This window comes from Aquarana catesbeiana, linkage group LG03 (assembly GCF_042186555.1).
Source record: "Aquarana catesbeiana isolate 2022-GZ linkage group LG03, ASM4218655v1, whole genome shotgun sequence".
Classification (NCBI taxonomy): domain Eukaryota; kingdom Metazoa; phylum Chordata; class Amphibia; order Anura; family Ranidae; genus Aquarana; species Aquarana catesbeiana.
Genome location: NC_133326.1, coordinates 178,230,341 through 178,250,993, shown reverse-complemented (window position 1 = coordinate 178,250,993; position 20,653 = coordinate 178,230,341). Strand labels below are relative to the sequence as shown.

Below are 20,653 nucleotides of genomic sequence, written 5' to 3'. Positions count from 1 at the left end.
AGCTGGACAACCGAGGAGATCCCAGGGGAGGACCCGTCATGGAAGGATCATGCAACGTGCTGGTCTGGAGAGGGGCCTGGTGACTCGGTTGGAGGACATATCCTAAAGTGATTATACAGCATAGTGTTGCCGGGTTGGCTTAAAGGTTCAAGCACTGTGACTGACATTCACCAAAAAAAAAATACATCCTGTGGCAGAGGATTGTACGGGTTCATCCCAAACAAGTCTGTGGCAGAGACTTTTGTTCGTGCTACGTACTGGCTGCTAGGCTAGTGAGAGAGGCCTATCCAGGCATGCAAGGAGTGTGTTCCACCAAGGGAGTGCATTCTACTGAAATATCCAACCCCAAGGACATTTTGTCAATAATCTTACTAAAAAGGTATTTGAGTTTTCCTCTGCAGTTCTCCTTTTGCCTCTTTCCTGCTACTTCCTTCGTTGATGGTTTAATAAAGCATTGAAAACGTACTCAAGTGTTGGTGCGTGTGTCGTCCAGAGGTAAACTCAATGGAACCCTAGACCCGGGGCCGGTGAAACAGAGGGAAGGAGAGTGAAGGTAACAAGCCCGCTTAAACCAGCAGCTCCACCGAGAGTTAGTGCTACAGAATTATTAATTTTGCTCATCTTACCCTCTTCCTGGAAGGAGATATACTTTCACAAAAGGGTCTGAATAACCATAGTTAGTGCTACATGTGAGGGCGTCATCTGGGATTTGTTGACCGTCAATTCTCGCAACCCAGAGAAGTGTTTCATTGGGCGTTTATGGTAAGAACTGGACTTTGAAAAAAAAAAATCTTACAGGAAGAGAAGGGGTTAAACTGCAGGACTTTATTTCTGAGTGCGAAGACGGCGGGCGCTAGTGAAGGCCCGGGAGCTATGTGATCAGAGGAACGAGTGGGAGGAGCCTACCCTACTTGATGCTGCACGGGACGCGTGTGTGTGTTTGGCGCCAGAGGAAGAGAGAGGCCTCGTGATCATGCTGAGAAGACCAGACTGTGGCCATGTCTTTTCCAGCGATGCAGCCAATTATGGGACCGAGAATGTTCCCTGAAAGCACCGTGTTGAATACTCTGTTGACCGGAGCCCTGTTTACGGATACTGAAGTTCGTTTGAAGCCGCAGGGGAGGTTTGTTCTGTATACCTCTGGAGATATTGAGGGACTGGGCATGATCTGCCACCGATGTGAAGGACTGGCTGTGCATCTTCGTCCATTTGGCCGATGTCCGCAATGTGGAGAATACTTGTTTGTGGTGGAGCAACCTACCACGTCGCCCCGTGCTTATTAAATGGATTGGGCAACAGGTATCGCCACAGTAGAAGCTGCTACTACTACAGAGAGAGAACGGCAGGCCATCACTTCACCTGTTGTTACTGACAATGTTCCGAAGAGAGAGACACTGCTGCTGCTGTCTCATCAGGGGACATTACTTTGATTTCTGCATCCACTACACCTACTCCTGTTGTACCTGTTCAGAGGAAGGTGGGATATGTGAAGGCTTCCCGCAGCCCTGGTCGAGGCCTACCCCAGAGGTTACCAGAACCGGAGCTACCAAAGTCCACATCAGGAACGGGTAAGCGACTGATGGGGAATGTATCTGGGACTGTAAATAAATATCTGCCAGCGGAAGAGTTGGGAGATTCGGAAATAGAATCCATGTCGGATCTTTTCGGTGATGATGACCTATTTGAGACTATGTCACAAGAGCTGTTGTGGTCACAAGGTGAAGATGTCGCCTCTGCTATGACCTTCCCTGAATGGACAGCCCTGAGTTCTGGGAAGACGTCCCCTGTGTGGAGCCGCACAGTACTGCTACCGAGACTTCATCGAAAGTTGCTAGTTCGCTACAGACACCGGCTGGGTCTATGGTGAGCAAATCATTGGATTCCTGTGTGCCACCTGGTATGGGGAAGGACAGATCTTTGCCCAAACTTGCACGTTTGCAGAGCATGTTAAAAAAGCGTGTAGCTGCAGAGTATGGTTTGGAGTTCCCTTATGTGCCTCAGGATATAATGCAAGTGATTGAACTTAACCGGGAACTTTGGTACAGTGAAGCTGTTTGGGACTATTTGTCTGTGCCTAAGCCTTTCCGAAAGACTGGATGAACGTTTCAGTGGATGTTTTATGCACTGGAACTTCGGTCGGCACATCTATGCTGACAAAGGGGTCATCTGCAGGCCCGGAAAAGATGACGTTGTCTATTTCATTACCACAGTGGATTAAATGGGAAAAACACTGACATTGCCAGATCCCCGGTTTTATTGGTGATTCTGGACAAAAGAACTTTGGGTTAGTTAGTTGTATAAGTGTATAGAGATCTTCGTGATCAAAATATAATGTTCATCTTGACGACTTCAAATTCAAAGACGCTTCGCTAGCTGGACTTTTCCATTTAAAGAGAGTATACAGGGATGGACTCCTTAAGATTTTTCTTTTCTTGATGCTAGATGATGGGAAGAGAGGCTCATTTTCTCTAAAAATGAGGCTTTGCTCCTGATATTGTACAGTATATGTGTGTGTTTAATAAGTTTTCCTTTTCAGGAACTATTGGATCTCCTATCAAGCTGGGAGGCTTTTCAGCTAGATAGATAGTGAGGTTATGTACAGTCATAGGATAGTTTTGTTTGCGGACGTGAACATAATGTTTTATAAGATGTAAGTTTTATAATATCTTTCCACTGTCTTTCTTTCTCTCTTTGTCTATCCAAGTTATTAAAAGCTCAAATACCTACTCCCAGACTTGGGAGTTACTGTCATTGTTTTTGGACAGACGTTGGGGACAACGTCTATTGTAGTGGGGGGAGTATGTAGCGCTGGTAGATTTGCGATCTACCATCTGATAGGTAAATTTAGTAACTTGTTCATTAAGAAGGTTAGATTTGCCTCTGTTCCAGTTTGACTGACGTTGCGTGTGTTTCCATACTGAGCCGTGGGTGTCGCTTTTACCGCTGGCTAGTGTTGGAAGGGCAGCGTGTCTAAGCATATGGATGCTCTTCTGTCCCGGAGACAACTCGGTGGAGGTGGTCCTCCAAGTTGCATTCTGGGCGAGGGTATTTATGGGACAGACGCCATATTTTGGGGTTCATTTTACATCCACCTGCTGGCCCTCCTGGCCGACAGGTATGCGTTAGAGAGCTATCTCCATTCCAGAGGCCCACGTTGCTGCGGCGCAGCGGTGGGCCCAGAAGCTTGTCTGGGGCCTACCACAGCGGACGAAGAATGGTCCTGAGCTGTCTATCCAGAGTGAGGAAGCTGGACAACCGAAGAGATCCCAGGGGAGGACCCGTCATGGAAGGATCATGCAACGTGCTGGTCTGGAGAGGGGCCTGGTGACTCGGTTGGAGGACATATCCTAAAGTGACTATACAGCATAGTGTTGCCGGGTTGGCTTAAAGGTTCAAGCACCATGACTGACATTCACCACAAAAAAACAATACATCCTGTGGCAGAGGATTGTACGGGTTCATCCCAAACAAGTCTGTGGCAGAGACTTTTGTTCGTGCTACGTACTGGCTGCTAGGCTAGTGAGAGAGGCCTATCCAGGCGTGCAAGGAGTGTGTTCCACCAAGGGAGTGCATTCTACTGAAATATCCAACCCCAAGGACATTTTGTCAAGAATCTTACTAAAAAGGTATTTGAGTTTTCCTCTGCAGTTCTCCTTCTGCCTCTTTCCTGCTACTTCCTTCATTGATGGTTTAATAAAGCATTGAAAATGTACTCAAGTGTTGGTGCGTGTGTCGTCCAGAGGTAAACTCAATGGAACCCTAGACCCGGGGCCGGTGAAACAGAGGTAAGGAGAGTGAAGGTAACAAGCCCGCTTAAACCAGCAGCTCCACCGAGAGTTAGTGCTACAGAATTATTCATTTTGTTCATCTTACCCTCTTCCTGGAAGGAGATATACTTTCACAAAAGGGTCTGAATAACCATTGTTATCTCTGGGAACGAGATTCCTTGCTTGAAGTATATGGATAATGAGATTACCAAGATGTTTATCATAATTAACCTGAAGCTACAATAAAAGAGAAGAAAATGTTATTGTGAGAAATATCCAAATGCATAACCTCTTTTTCCTGAAGACTAAACAGCTTCAAGTAAGCCATTTTACATGAAAGGGCAAAGCAGGGGTATGCCACACTGATGAGCATGTGGTCAGAACAAGACCTCTACAGAGGCCTGCAGTCATGGATGGATGGAGATTTATTTATTACTGTAGACTCAAAAGACAGATGGTTAAGTTTGCTATATCCAAGGATGAGTTATACATTTTGTGAATGTTTACACTACATTTGAAAATATATTTTTTTATCCTTGGCTCAATCATTATTCTTTAGTACTAGCAATACTTTTGAATAGTAGCATTTAAAGATCAAGTTATTCTAAAAAAACAAATTCCTGAATGTCACCAAAATGTTTAATTTCACCCATAAAAGTAAAAAAAACTAAATACAAATGGAATTTTAGATACCTGAATGTCGCCAGTAATAGGATGTGAATTTGATTTTATAGCTTCAGTGGACTGAAAAAAAAAAACAGATTTTATTAGCACACTCTATTTTGTAATGCAATTTTTTCAGTCATTTTTAGTAACTTTCAAACACTACACAATTTGCTTTGATGGCATAAAAGTAAATAATCTGGTGCAAAGACAGTTCTTATTGCAGTAGCTAGAATGCCAAAAGGAGCCTGTGTAGCATTCACTAGGTTGTAAAGAAAGTAATTTACTTTGACAAAAGTTTCTTGCAATAAAGGTATAGAAAGAAAAGAGATCATTGTGAGCAGCTACCAGTCCCCTCTCTTCTTGCCACCGGCTCTAGTCCTGGTATTTTTGTCATGTGTGCTCATATTATCAACTGGAGCGCAGACATGTCCTAGTGTGTCTGTGACATCATCAAATAGATTGTTTAACTCTGGCTCATTATAACAGGATAGCCTTTTTTAGCCTCTGTCAGGTTCCCTCTCACTGCAATTAAGTCCTTAAGGCTACTCTGATTACAAAGATAGTAGTATTTATGAAACAAACCTATTTGCAGACATCTTTAGTGAAGAGTGGGCTATCCTAAAGCTGATCAGATATGGATCCACTGTCAGAATACATTGATCAGTGGCTTCAGCAAATTGGCTGTGGCTGCTGATTAACAAAAGTTTACCAACATTCCCATTCGACAGGAGTCAACCTAAAAATTAACTTCTGTCAAACAGGAATGAATACATGTTGATTGAAATTTCGATCCATTTATGAGTAGCTTTAGACTCCATAACTTGTGCAAACCTACAGTATGTCTACCACCAGAGATACAATGGACAGAGTAATGTATTAAAGATAAGGAAATATTTGATAATGTAGTGCAAAGCAATAAAGTTCAGTAATGCAGAGAAACCTTACTGTATATTGGTGGAGAACAGTTTAGTGTTCTTTGACTTTAAGTGCACCAGGCATTCTGTGCTACCTTGTACAACTGCCATTTAAGCATAGACACTGGCATCACAAAGTTCCTGAAAGCAGTTTTATTATCCAAAACACCTTTCTGTGTGGAATTGTTCAACCCTGGATGCATGCTTAGCTGAGTCCTTGACTGCAGCTCCAACATTAACCACTTGACCACTGGGCACTTAAACCCCCTTAATAACCAGACCAATTTTCAGCTTTCGGTGCTCTCACACTTTGAATGACAATTACTCAGTCATGCAACACTGTACCCAAACAAAATTTTTGTCCTTTTTTTTCACACAAATAGAGCTTTCTTTTGGTGGTATTTATTCACCACCGGGTTCTTTATTTTTTGTGCTATAAAAGAAACAAGACCGAAAATTCTGTAAAAAAATGCATTTTTCTTCGTTTCTGTTATAAAATTTTGCAAATTAGTAATTTTTTCTTCATATATTTTGGCCAAAATTTATACCGCTACATATCTTTAGTAAAAATAACCCAAATCAGTGTATATTATTTGGTCTTTGTGAAAGTTATAGAGTCCACAAGCTATGGTGCCAATCTCTGAAAATTGATCACACCTGAAGTACTGACAGCCTATCTCATTTCTTGAGACCCTAACATGCTAGAAAAGTACAAATACCCCCCAAATGACCCCTTTTTGGAAAGAAGACATTCCAGGGTATTTATAAAGATAAATGATGAGTTTTTTGAAGTTGTCATTTTTTCCCACAATTCTTTGCAAAATCAAGATTTTTTTTTCTTTTTTTTTTTCACAAAATTGTCATATTAGCAGGATATTTCTCACACACAACATATGCATACCACAAATTACACCCCAAAACACATTCTGCTATTACTCTCGAGTACGGTGATACCACATGTGTGAGACTTTTACACAGCGTGGCCACATACAGAGGCCCAACATGCACGGAACACCTTCAGGCGTTCTGGAGCACCCAGGCCAATTCTGCCATTTCTCTCCTACATGTAAAAATCATAATTTATTTGCTAGAAAATTACATAGAACCCCAAAACATTATATATGTTTTTTTAGCAAAGAACCTAGAGAATACAATAGCGGTCGTTGCAACTTTTTATCTCGCACAGTATTTGCGCAGCAATTTTTTGAACAAGTTTTTTTAAAAAAAAAAAACAGTTTTATGCTTTAAAAAAAAACAAAACAGTAAAGTTAGCCCAATATTTTTGCATAATGTGAAGGATGAAGTTATGCCGAGTAAATAGATACCTAACATTTCACCCTTCAAAATTGCACACCCTCACATGTGTGGTTTGAACACCATTTTCATATGTGGGCAGGACTTATGTATGCGTTCGCTTCTGCATGCGAGCACACGGGGACACGGGGAAAAAAACATTTTTTTTTTTATTGTTCATTTTACTTTATTTATTTTAGTTTGACGCTTTTTTCCAAAAAATAAATTTTAAATTTTTTGATCACTTTTATTCCTATTACAAGGAATGTAAACATCCCTTGTAATAGGAATATGGCATGACAGGTCCTCTTTACAGTGAGATATGGGGTCAATAAGACCCCACATCTCACCTCTAGGCTGGGAAGCCTGAAATAAAAAATAAAACGATCCTGGCTTCGATCGTAGCGGTGAGTCGGTAGAAGCACCTCAGGGCGGCAGGAGGGGGGATGTCCCCTCTCACCTCCCGTAAGAACGATCAAGCAGTGGAACAACCGCTATGATTGTTCTCATGTTGTAGGGAATTGCCGGCTGAAAAAGCTGATATCTAAATGATGCCTGTAGCTGCACCCATCATTCAGATATCCCTGCACAAAGTCAAGGACATCGTATGATGGCCGTCGGGCGGGAAGTGGTTAAAACACATTTTTTTAAACACAAAGTTGTCCATTTATACAATATTTCTAACACATAGCATGTACATATCAAAAATGACACCCCAAAATAGATTCTCCTACTCCTCCTGAGTACGGCGATACCACATGTGTGAGACTTCCACAGCCTGGCCGCATACAGAGGCCGAGTATAGCAGAGCATGGCTGGGTATGGCTGAGCATGGCAAAGTATGGCTGGGTATCACCGAGTATTGCAGAGTATGGCTGGGTAATGCAGAGTATGACAGAGTATGGCAGAGTATGGCTGGGTATGGCAGGGTATTGCAGAGTATTGCAGGGCATTGCAGAGTATTGTGGGGTATTGCAGAGTATTGTGGGGTATTGCAGAGTATTGCGGGGCATTGCAGAGTATTGCGGAGTATTGCAGGGCATTGCAGAGTATTGCGGGGTAATGCAGAGTATTGCGGGGTATTGCAGAGTATTGCAGGGTATTGCGGGGTATTGCAGGGTATTGCGGAGTATTGTGGGGCATTACAGAGTATTGCGGAGTATTGCAGGGCATTGCAGAGTATTGCGGGGTATTGCAGAGTATTGCGGGGTATTGCAGGGTATTGCGGGGCATTGCAGAGTATTGCGAAGTATAGCGTGGCATTTCAGAGTATTGTGGGGCATTACAGAGTATTGCGGGGCATTTCAGAGTATTGCGGGGCATTGCAGAGTATTGCAGGGCATTGCAGGGTATTGCAGGGCATTGCAGGGTATTGCAGAGTATTGTGGGGCATTGCAGAGTATTGCGTGGCATTGCATAGTATTGCAGGGTATTGCAGAGTATTGCGGGGTATTGCAGAGTATTGCGGGGCATTGCAGAGTATTGCGGAGTATTACGGGGCATTGCAGAGTATTGCGGGGTATTGCAGAGTATTGCGGGGTATTGCAGAGTATTGCAGGGTATTGCGGGGTATTGCAGGGTATTGTGGAGTATTGCGGGGCATTGCAGAGTATTGCGGGGCATTACAGAGTATTGCGGAGTATTGTGGGGCATTGCAGAGTATTGCGGGGTATTGCAGAGTATTACGGGGTATTGCGCGGTATTGCAGAGTATTGCGGGGTATAGCAGAGTATTGCGGGGTATTGCGGGGTATTGCAGGGTATTGTGGGGCATTGCAGAGTATTGCGGAGTATAGCGTGGCATTGCAGAGTATTGCGGGACATTACAGAGTATTGCGGGGCATTGAAGAGTATTGCGGGGCATTGCAGAGTATTGCGGGGCATTACAGAGTATTGCGGAGTATTGTGGGGCATTGCAGAGTATTGCGGGGTATTGCAGAGTATTACGGGGTATTGCGCGGTATTGCAGAGTATTGCGGGGTATAGCAGAGTATTGCGGGGTATTGCGGGGTATTGCAGGGTATTGCAGGGTATTGTGGGGCATTGCAGAGTATTGCGGAGTATAGCGTGGCATTGCAGAGTATTGCGGGACATTACAGAGTATTGCGGGGCATTGCAGAGTATTGCGGGGCATTGCAGAGTATTGCAGGGCATTGCAGGGTATTGCAGAGTATTGCGGGGCATTGCAGAGTATTGCTTGGCATTGCAGAGTATTGCGGGGTATTGCAGGGTATTGCAGAGTATTGCGGGGTATTGCGGGGCATTGCAGACTATTGCGGGGCATTGCAGAGTATTGCGGGGCATTGCAGAGTATTGCAGGGCATTGTAGAGTATTGCGGGGCATTGCAGAGTATTGCGGGGCATTGCAGAGTATTGCACAGGGAATTGCAGAGTATTGCAGAGTAGTGCTGGGTATTGCAGAGCATGGGGGGGATGGCTGAGCATGGAGGGATGGGCGGATGTGACTGCACATGTCACTGAGCAGCACTGTGGGCACTACACATCCAGCCCACAGTGCTGCTCCCATCCGATCCCTCCCCCTCTGTACTGATCGATACAGAGAGGGGAGAGAGGAACCGGTGTCATGACATGACACGGTTTGTTTACATGTGATCGCTTCGTCATTTGACGGAGCGATCACATGGTAAACGGCCACTATCAGCTCTGGACCCGGCGGTCACAAATGTTCCCGTGGGCGCGGGGGAGCTGTTTTCTGGAATCACGTCATATGACGTGATCCCAGAGTTATTCAGCCGCCCTGCAGCCGTCATTTGGCTATGGGCCGGTTGGCAACTGGTTAAGTTCTGCCATGTCCCTCCACTGTCCCACAGTCCATTTATATATGCCTGGCTGCCATTGGTTAATGACCATATCTGTTTATGTTATTAAAAATATATATATGTTTTGCTACACTTCTTATAATATATGTAGATACATGTTGAAAAAAGTGAGCTTAAAGCCTTAACAGTAGATCTTCAAATGTTGATGGGAATTATACCCGCTGCCTATAACAGTTTGGTGTACAGAGCCTATAGAGGCTAGATATGGCCTGAACTTTCTTTCCAGCTATAGAATTAAACATCATTATTTACCTCAGAATGAAAAACAGACATAGTTAAATAAGTTTTCATCTTGTACAGTGGGTTTTTATTTTTATTTTGCACATACATAAACAGGAAAACCATGTTATTTTGGTAAAGCTTTTTTTTCAAGATCATGTTTAGGCACTTGTGCAATCTCATAACAGTTTGTGTAGTGCGATATGTAAGTATCCAATCCGGTATTTTTCCAAACAGTTAAATACTGTAGATATTATTTGAATTTCAAGAGCAACTACTAACAATGAGTACATGAAAATAATTCATAGATGTATTAAATTACAAATTTAGAAAACTAGAAAAAAAAAATCAATCAATCAATCATATTGGACTTCATATTTAAAAACCACTCATATTTACCTTGCTACTGTGTCTTTTCTTGCTTACTGAAGGGGAGCCAGGCTGGCCAGGGCTAGGGACCGCACTTGAGCCTGTTGATGTTGTTCCTGAATGTATATATGATCCTTTCTCCATTGCAGAAGACACAACAGAAGGTGTCTGCTGCTGGGAAACCTTCTGGAGTTCAGCTGCTAACTGTTTTGGATCCACTCCAGGTGACTTTGTTTTCTCCACTGTAATTATACATAGAATAAATAAGAACCTCATTGAAAAGGAGCATTGCATTTTGATAGTCTTACCTATGTATTTCTAGATTTTAACTGCTAAAGCCTTACAGTAATTGACATATGATAACAGTAATAATGCCATTGACTGGAATAGATATGATAGCTGTCTATGGGACTGAATCATCTTACCTAATACAATTTATGAAGCTGTGTACTATCATGATTGTCTGGCCCTTCAAAGAAGACTACTTTAGCACACATCGTATCTGTTTATACTGTACTTGTAAAATAAGTAGACCTTCTATTTTTTTTCCAATCACTTCAGTGTTAATGGATTTACCTCTTATGTGCCACAATAAGTTGTACACTGCAGCTACAGGTCTATTAATTTGTGTATTTTTTTTCTTATTTTGGGTCTGACAAGGCTTTCTCTTGATAGTTCTGATTAGTAATAGTTTTAAAATAATAGAAGTACAATTAAAAAAAACCTGGAAAATCTGCCGCTTTGCAGTTCACTGCCCTTCAGGTCACACAGTAGGACTTTGCACTGCAATAATTTATATCTTGTTTACAAAAATCCATATTTACTGTGGTAGAGTGCTTTACCTTGCAACATGTAATGAATGAAAAAGTCAAAATGAAACAAGCCCAGGTGGACCAGTGCGCTGATTGAAAAATATATGAACAGATTCCCCCATTCACTTTTACATTGGATGGAGGAATCTTGCCCAGTGTACTTTTTTATTCTGTATGTGTGTTTTATCCACTTCAGCTCTTGTTCATGTATAACTCTTATAGACCCTCAAAATGTTTACATTTCTTGTATGGACCTATTGATTGTGCAATCATTTTTGTTATTACTAAAGATAATGAAGTAACACATACTGTATATCCTTTTGCAGGGCAAGCAAATGCTTTCTTCTGCACTATTGCAGAAAAATATTAGTGAAGGGGAAAAAGGGAGGTAGTTAATTAGGGCTAATATGGGTTAACCAAGTACTGAATAGCTTTAAATAGGTACAATTAAAAGAGGGCAAAAAATAAACTATTTCCTTTGTGAACTGATACACTGCATTTTTAAATATAGCCTGAGAACAGTTTCTGCAGACTTTGTTTTTTTATAGTGTCCGGTCTGTGCTGGTATGCCCAAGGTTCATAGATAGTTAACAAACAGCGAACATCTAAGTAAGAACAGAAAAAATCATGGTAGGAATAGAAAAAACTAAGATGGCCTTTTGCCCGACTTTCGGGTGTGATGACATCACGTGGTTATGCCCTCTGAGGAAGTCAATGTATTACATGAAGAAATGCGTTAGTGGGCATAGCCGAATGACGTCATCATGCCTGGAAGGCGGTGAGTGGCCATTTTAGGTTTTTTTTGTTTTATCGATCCATGCTTAAGGGGGAAATGTCCTTGGATTTTAAACAGGAGATCTCTATTCAGTGCACTGGATTAGAGAGTGCACCTCCTTTGTGAGTAATTATTTTATTGATTAATAAAATAGAAAAGTGTTTTACATACTATAATAACTGAGGATAAAAAAATCTGATTTAAGCTCAAACCTTCTCATATGGAAAAAATATTTCATTCAACTTCCTGTATTCACCAGAAAAAATATTTATTAGAAATCAAGTAATGAAGAAAAATGTAACCATACAATTGGTACCGCATCACACATACACTCATACTGTTAAAAAACCAATTGTCCACCCCATGTACATATATCTACATCAGGGATATGCAATTAGCAGACCTCCAGCTGTTGCAAAACTACAAGTCCCATCATGCCTCTGCCTCTGGGTGTCATGCTTGTGGCTGTCAGTCTTGCTATGGCTCATGGGACTTGTAGTGCTGCAACAGCTGGAGGTCCGCTAATTGCATAATCCTGATCTACATACTATCTACATAATATCTATATTACATACTATACTATCAGAGTTTTTCTATTCTATATATCCTTTGCTGAGTTGGAAGGCAATACTATTATGCACTGGAGTGTAACCTGATCCTTGAGCTCTTGGAGTGCCTTTGGAGTATTGCCTGCAGTGATATTACCCAGGGATCTAGGAAAGCTATGTCTGACCTTAACATTGTGGGGGTCATTTCATGAGGTAAAAGGCAGCATGTATAGGCGGTGGAGCACAGCAGTGGAGCACATTTGGATTGAAGCACACACGTTTTAATGCACTTTCCTGATTGTGGGAACACAGGTCAGTGGCAACAAATTGCGCATTTTGCACATTTGTATCACCTAATTATTTTTGCGCATATACTATATGGTATTGTTCTAGTCATTTTGGTTTGAGCATAGTGATTTTTGGTTTTGAGTAGCAAACATAACTAAGTAAAATAAAAATAAAAGACTTTTTCTACTACTGATTTCAGAATGCAAAATACAGAAACAGCAAAGCAATGTGACTTACCAGCCTTTCCTGGTTCATGCAGCTCTAAGTTCTGAGGAGTTTCAGAATTTGATAGCATGTTGATATCTCTGGAAAAAATGGGGAAAAACACCCTGAGAATTGAATGAAATATTATACAGTTCAACTAGTCATACTTTAAGTCATGCTTTATTTTGTTTACATTGCATTAAAGGCTAAATGTAGATCAATGTTTTAGTTCAGCAGCAGTATTGCAGTATTCTTGATTTACTACATAGTTGTCAGCGTACAGTAACACAGAGACAGGATATGCTTATTATTATTATTATACATGATTTTTATAGCGCCAACAGTTTGCGCAGTGCTTAACAAAATAAAGGCAGACATTACATTTACATTACAATTTGATACAAGAGGAATCAGAGGGCCCTGCTCATTAGAGCTAACAATCTAAAAAGGGAGGGTCAATTGATACAAAAGGTAATAGCTGTGGGGGGTGAGCTGATGGAGGAATTAAAACAGTGTATTAGATTGAAGCAAGATAGGCTTCTTTAAAGAGAAGAATTTTCAGGGATCGTCTAAAGATGGATAGATTAGGGGACAGTCTGACAGATTGGGGTAGGGAGTTCCAAAGGATGGCAGAAGCTCTGGAGAAATCCTGGAGCCGAGCATGGGAGGAGGTGACAAAGGAGCTAGAGAGCAGGAGGTCTTGGGAGGACCAAAGAGAGCGGCTTGGTTGGTATTTTGGGACTAGGTTAGTGATGTAACTGGGGGCAGAGTTATGTATGGCTTTGTAAATTATTGTTAGTACTTTGAATTTTATTAATTGGGTGAGTGGAAGCCAGTGGAGGGATTGGCAGAGAGGGTTGGAGGACACTGAATGGTTGGTAAGGTGGATGAGTCTTGCAGCAGCATTCATTATGGGCTGAATGGGGGATAGACTATGTAAAGGTAATCCAATGAGGAGGGAGTTGCAGGAGTCGAGGCAAGAGATAACCAGGGAGTGAATTAGAAGCTTGGTGGTGTCATTAGTTAAAAAGGGGCATGATTTGGACAGGGATTGGATGTGGGCCTGAAAGGACAGTTCAGAGTCCAAGGTTTCCCCTAGTACCCTGGCATGTGGGGACAGACTGATATATGTGCCGTTGATCTTGACAGAGAAGTCAGGGGAAGGGGCACGTGGAGGCGAAGTGGTTTGACATCCAGGCTGATATGTTTGTTAGTAAATCAATGATGCATGAGGAGACTAATGGGGTGAGCTGAGGGGCAGAGAGATAGATTTGTGTGTCATCAGCATATAAATGGTAGTGGAAGCCATCAGAGGCTATCAGCTGACCCAGGGAGGATGTGTAGATCAAGAATGGTAGAGGTCCAAGGGCAGAACCTTGGGGGGACCCCAATGGTAAGAGGAGTTGGAGAGGAGGAAGTGGAGTTGTAAGTGACACTGAAGATGCGATGAGATAGGTAAGATTCGAACCAACGGAGAGCGCAGCCATGGAGACCAAGCAAATTGAGTTTTTTGAGGAGGAGGGGGTGGTGAACTGTATCAAAGGCAGCAGAGTAATGCCCCATACACACGGTCGGACTTTGTTTGGACATTCCGACAACAAAATCCTAGGATTTTTTCCGACGGATGTTGGCTCAAACCTGTCTTGCATACACACGGTCACACAAAGCTGTCAGAAAATCCGATTGTTCTGAACGCGGTGACGTAAAACACATACGTCGGGACTATAAACGCGGCAGTGGCCAATAGCTTTCATCTCTTTATTTATTCTGAGCATGCGTGGCACTTTGTCCGTCGGATTTGTGTACACACGATCGGAATTTCCGACAATGGATTTTGTTGCCGGAAAATTTTATATCCTGCTCTCAAACTTTGTGTATCGGAAAATCCGATGGAAAATGTGTGATGGAGCCTACACACGGTCGGAATTTCCGACAACAAGGTCCTATCACACATTTTCCGTCGGAAAATCTGACCGTGTGTACGGGGCATAAGAGTACAGAATAATTACTGTTGGTTTTGGCTGTTAGTAAGTCATTTGTGAGTTTTAGGAGGGCAGTTTCTGTGGAGTGCTGTGGGGGAAATCCAGACTGAAGGGGATCAAGAAGGTTATTCTCAATAAGGTGGTTGCACAGTCGGTTGTAGACTAAACGTTCAAGGAGTTTGGAGGCAAAAGGGAGTAAAGAGATGGATCCTAGGTTGTTAAGTTTGTTGGGATCTAGTGAGGCCTTTTTTGGTATGGGAGCGACTAGCGCATGTTTTAGAGGGTTGGGAAGATGCCAGTAGAGAGTGAAAGGTTGAAGATATGAGTTAAAGAGTGTAGGATAGAGCCAGATGGTGACCGTAGTATTTGAGAAGGAACAGGTTCCAGGGGGAAGGAGGTTAGGTGGGTGTTAGAAAAAAGTTTAGTGACTTCCTCTATAGTAGCGGGGTTAAAAGAGGGAAGTATTGATTGTGCAGGAGGACAAGGAGTGTAAAGTGAGGGAGATATCTGGAGAGTAGAGATCTTGAGACAAATTGTCTCAATCTTATTTTTGAAGTGATTAGCAATCTCCTGGGCAGTGAGTAAGTTAGTAAATGGAGGTAATGGAGGACAAAGTAGAGTGGTAAAGGTAGAAAAAAGTTGATGGGGACTGCGTGAGAGGGTGTTAATGAGAGTGATAAAGTAGGTCTGTTTGGCAGTGTGGAGGCAGGAATGATATTTTTGGAGGGCAGATTTATATTGGTTTAAATCTTGCTGTGACTTAGTCTTACGCCACAGACGCACAAGAGCGCAGCTCTGTTTTTTGAGGCTTTTGGTATTGTCTGTCTGCCAGAGCTGTAGCGGTCAGGGCTTGATTCTGTGTGTAGTGAGGGGGCGAAGGTATAAAGGGAGGATGACAGTGAACTGTTGTAGACAGAAGTGGCCAAGTTGGGGCAGGACAAGGATGAGATTTTGTCATAGAGACAATCCATAGCAGAAAAAAAAAAAGTGCTTTGAGGGGATAGGAGGATTCCAACACCACCTCTTTTCTGTCCACTAGGCCTGGGAGAGTGAGTCCACTGGAGGCCACATAGGAGAGAGCAGCAGGAGAAGGAAAGTCAGATTCTTGAATCCAGGTCTCAGTAATTGCAAGCAGGTTCAGGGAGTTTGTAATAAATAGGTCACGGACAATGGTGAGTTTGTTACAAACAGAGTGAGCATTCCAAAGGGCACAGGAGAAGGGAAGGCTGGTTCTAGGCAGAAGAGAAATAGAAATGAGATTGTGTGGATTGCAGCTCTTATCAGAGAATGGGGGGTGCTGGGTATGTTGGCCGAAGGTAAATGATGGCGGTCCAGGATTTGAGGAAATATCTCCAGAAGTTAGGAGAAGCAGAAGGGTGAGAGAGGTGATATGGGAGTGTGACTTACGTGGGGGGACACGTCCCAGTGTCCTGCAGGTTTTATTGGTATATGAGTTCAGAATTAGCAGGAGCTGATGCATGCAGTGATAAGGTGAAGACAGGAGTGAGGGTGATATATGTAAGCTGTGGGGTTGAGAAGAGAGATGAAGAAGAAAGAGTTTAAGGAGAGGATGCAACTGTGAAAATGAAAAGTAGGGCGTGGATGATACAGAGTGGTGAGATTGAGAGGAAGCCTGGATGACAGATGAAAAAGTTTGATGGAGAATCAGGTCATCTGTAGTCTGTTTAGTGTTGTGCAGTAGTATGTTGTAGATTTTCGCTTTGTGCATTCGCTGAAGTGCTGATCTGAAGTGTAATACTTAATCCAATATGAATACTTTATCCAAGATGATAGTTGCCAATGCAATCCCTGCCTGTACAAACCCCTGGCTGTGCATCCCCTAGAGAAGTCCTAAATTTATGCTTAGAGACAAAGTATGTTTCATACTGAAGGTTTAAGCATGGTATACAGGTTCCTTTTTTTTCCATTTAACCAGTGGATTTAATAAAAAAAAAAAAATGAACAGATCCATAAATATGCACAAACAATGTTAATCCACCCCTGCTGTCAGAATACACTGATCAGTATAGAAAATAAGAGTGTATGTTTTTGACACAGAAGTTTATTTTTAATTTTTGAAACCTGAAAACTCAATAATAACTTACTGATGCTTAACCTCAATGTAATCCTTAACTTTAACTGTAAACCTGATGCCTAAAGGTAACCTCCAGCCTAGCCCTTAACACTAGTCTTAAACCTCAGCCAAAATGTACACTATCACGGGTATAAATACTATATTGTCGCAGTGGTAAATACCATCAAAGCACTACTAGCATTGAAAATAATATAATATTACATTGAAAATAATACAATAAAAGCTTTGGTGCCTGTGGACCAAATTACTTTCTTTTTTCTTACCAATATTTTTACCTTAGGGCTTATCTTAAATTTGCATAGCCACAATACAAAGTGAACACATAAATAATATTTGATTTGAATACTTAATGTTAAAGATGACTGTACATTGTGCTTTTCATTTTTGATCAGTTAAATGGTGTAGAACACAGCTATACACCTACACTTCCCATCATCAACCTTGCTCAAGTATCAAACCCCAATGTTTGAGTTATCTTCAGTGTAATTAATGTGTTCTTCCTTTAACTCAGCTTTACTTATCTGCATCTGGAAAGCTAGAATTCTTTCTGCACAAAAGCTTTTGGGTTTGAGTTCCTAAAACTGGAGAGTGCAAAATCTGATGCAGCTCTGCAAAGAAACCAATCAGCTTCCAGGTTTTATTCTCAGAGCTTAATTGAACAACCTGCACTTAGAAGCTGATTGGCTACCATGCAGAGCTGCACTCTCCAGTTTTAGTAAATTATCTGGCTGTTATTGGTAAATCAAATATTTAAAACAGTATTTATTTTATTCTCACTTTCGTGAGATACTGTACAGATAGATAGATAGATAGATAGATAGATAGATAGATAGATAGATAGATAGATAGATAGATAGATAGACTGTATATACAGTATATATGCCAGAGCATAGAACACAGCATTGTATACTGTATGCAGCTGAGGCTACACATAGAGTTAATACAGCACATCCAGCAAGCGCAGTAAAGCTTGGCCCAAACACACTATTTAAAGGGACATCATGGAGTTAAGCTTTAATGTAACTTTCATAATTATCCAATTAGTATTCACTACCAAAAGTGACATTAATAACTGGAACAAAGAAAGATGAAAATAAACTCACAGTCTTACACATATTTCTGCTTCCCCACTTGATTGACTAATGATACTTTGAACTTCTTCATATGTCTTTGCAGTTAATAGGAAACCATTCCATTCTAAAATTTGCATTCCTGTAAAAAATGGTCACATGTTGTTATTTTAGTTTAATATCTACATATAAAAATATATATTTTTACTGCTTTCTGTTAATTTAGATTTATCATACTGCTTATATATTATGGGCAGCTCTTTGAATATTAAGAATCTGGTAACTGCCAGTTGCCAAAATGATCACCAAATGCACCTGTAGTGAGACTGTTCATTATATATATATATATATATATATATATATATATATATATATATATATATATATATATATTGAAACTACAAAAAATGTTGCCACAAACTAGAAGATTTCTACATCTTAATTTGAAACTTGCAACTTATGTATTGTTACCACTTTGTAGTCAATCCAATTATTCACAATTTATGTGAGCATTTATTGTATCAATGGCGAACTGCCACATCTGTGCTTATCCAAAAAAAAAAACAATACAAGGAACAATATTGTGCAAAGCACAGAATGCCATCGCAATAAGTCATATTTCCTTTTGATGCAGCCAGAGTATAAATGTGCCTTTCTGACTGCCTGCTATGGATTACTGCATTTTGCATGCTTCTTCTTGAATAAGCCAATGAGCAAAACTGATTTAGTGCAGGTGCTCGGGTGTTTAATGTGCACAAAGTGCAAAATCTCACATGCTTTTTACTTTAATGGCAGGTAAAATTCAACTATGTTATGAGAGTCACATTATGAACATTCTGTTTTAATGCCCGCTTTAAAGAGGCACTTTCACTTTGTCCATGCAGGGCAAAGTGACACTGTCTCTCCAAATAATCCAACACTACAACCTCCTACTAATCTTACTAGTGCTCCCTCAACACTCCTTCCACCTCAGCAGCTGTCCATAATACCTGCTACTTTTGGTTATGCAGGTCCATGTGACCACCTCCCCTGTGAGAGTACTTCAAGTCACCAACCCCAGTCATTTTAGTGCCAGCAGCAGGGGAGGAGCAGAGGGGAAGCACTTTTAAGGTCAGTATGGGGGAGGGGGGTTAGGGATGCCTTTGCGGAGACACTGTTTTTTTTTTGTCCTGTATAGACATAATGAGAATGTCTCTTTAACTCTTTTTTACATTTGGTAACACTTGGTTATTGGAGTTAAGGGACAATTTTCATCTTTTACAATGTGTCTTTTTAAGCATAAAATACCTGTATAAATTAGTAGCAGTATTGTGCATTTTTTTAAGTGACTAAACATTTTATGTCATTTTCAGATATCTAATATAAATTGCTGCTTTAGGCAGCAGTGCGGACAAATGCTAGGTGTCTTTAAACAAAAGCTAAAAGGTGTATACAACATCTAGGTGATGCAATTATATTAAACAATTGAATCCTACCAATGTAGAATTATACAATCCACAAAACCCATAGTGCACTATAATATAGTGTATCTTCAGTATATCTGAAGGAATGTGATTTCTTAAAGTAGCTTTTTTTCCACTTGTAAAATGTAATGCTTTGAAGGGCAGGTTCAAACTCAACAGAAAGCTGCATTTTAAATATTAGGCAGGTCTAAATAAAAAATATTGGTTGATTAGGAAATCTAGAAGAAGTATGCATTATATGCATTATATTATCATTAAATTGTTATATTTAAATAGTAAAAATACAGCTATAAATAGATATAGTATAAATACAATTTAGAAAGCAAAATTGTCATCTTAAATTGTATTCATATGCTGCTTTAAGAAAGGATGTCACATTCTCAGTTTTCACACAGCAAGCGGAGATATTTGATAAGAGCACACAAGGAATGTCCACTGCAAAATAACACAATCGTCACTTACAAAAACTAAAATGGATCTTCGTACATGTTTTGCCGTATTCCTGTGCTGTGGCATAACAAAATCCAAAAAATAGTATATTGATATCGTTGTATTAACCTGTACCACCTGCTTCAAAATAATGTCATAAAACACAGGGTAGAGCCTGAAGTATAGCCTACATAACTATAAAGATTTGGAATCCATGAATCCATAGATATGGCCATAAATAAATATATAAAGAAAACACACACTATGAAAATACAATATTCATGTGCAGAATGTAACATGGGTACACATACTTGCAACAAAATACACACATAAATGCACAGGAATTAAAGTATACCTCAACCCCAAACTTTTTTAATTTTGGATTGAGTAGGGCTAGTAGTTAATCTTCTATAATCTCTAATCATCTATATCCCATTGGGGAGATTTCTCTTTACTTCCTGTCATGAAGATGGGACAGGATGTGAGAAGAGCTGGAATCAGAAAGAGTAGGGAGCTATACATCAGCCCAATCAACAAGTATGGAGGATAGGCTTCAGCTTTTCTGCTCCCAAGCCATTGGGGAGATTTCTCTTCACTTCCTGTCATGAAGATGGGACAGGATATGAGAAGAGCTGGAATCAAAAAGAGTAGGGAGCTATACATCAGCCCAATCAACAAGTATGGAGGATAGGCTTCAGCTTTTCTGCTCCCAAGCCATGCTCATCTTACACATTTCACTCTCCTGTGGGCTTAGTCATAGAGGAAGTGAAAAGAAACCTCTCCAACATGAGGGAAATCCCCTATTAGATTGTTATCAAAGGGGCAAGCACTCCCATTGGAAGAATTTACTTCTAATCCAGTTCTGGTGACAACTCATAATTTTGGATTCCCCCATCACTTTAAGTCCCCATAACAGTGGC

The 20,653-nt window shown here is 41.0% G+C and overlaps 1 protein-coding gene across 9 annotated transcripts in view; it reads right to left on the bottom strand.

The window, feature by feature from the left end:
- PCLO (piccolo presynaptic cytomatrix protein) overlaps positions 1-20,653 on the bottom strand; it is a 547,854-nt gene that overhangs the window by 85,650 nt on the left and 441,551 nt on the right. For all 9 annotated transcript variants that reach the window (XM_073619550.1, XM_073619551.1, XM_073619554.1 and 6 more), the window contains 5 exons: positions 17,875-17,983; positions 12,728-12,795; positions 10,098-10,309; positions 4,461-4,511; positions 3,874-4,004 (listed from right to left, as the gene is read on the bottom strand). In XM_073619550.1, the coding sequence (XP_073475651.1) occupies positions 3,874-4,004; positions 4,461-4,511; positions 10,098-10,309; positions 12,728-12,795; positions 17,875-17,983 (571 nt within the window). The remainder of the gene's footprint in view (positions 1-3,873; positions 4,005-4,460; positions 4,512-10,097; positions 10,310-12,727; positions 12,796-17,874; positions 17,984-20,653) is intronic.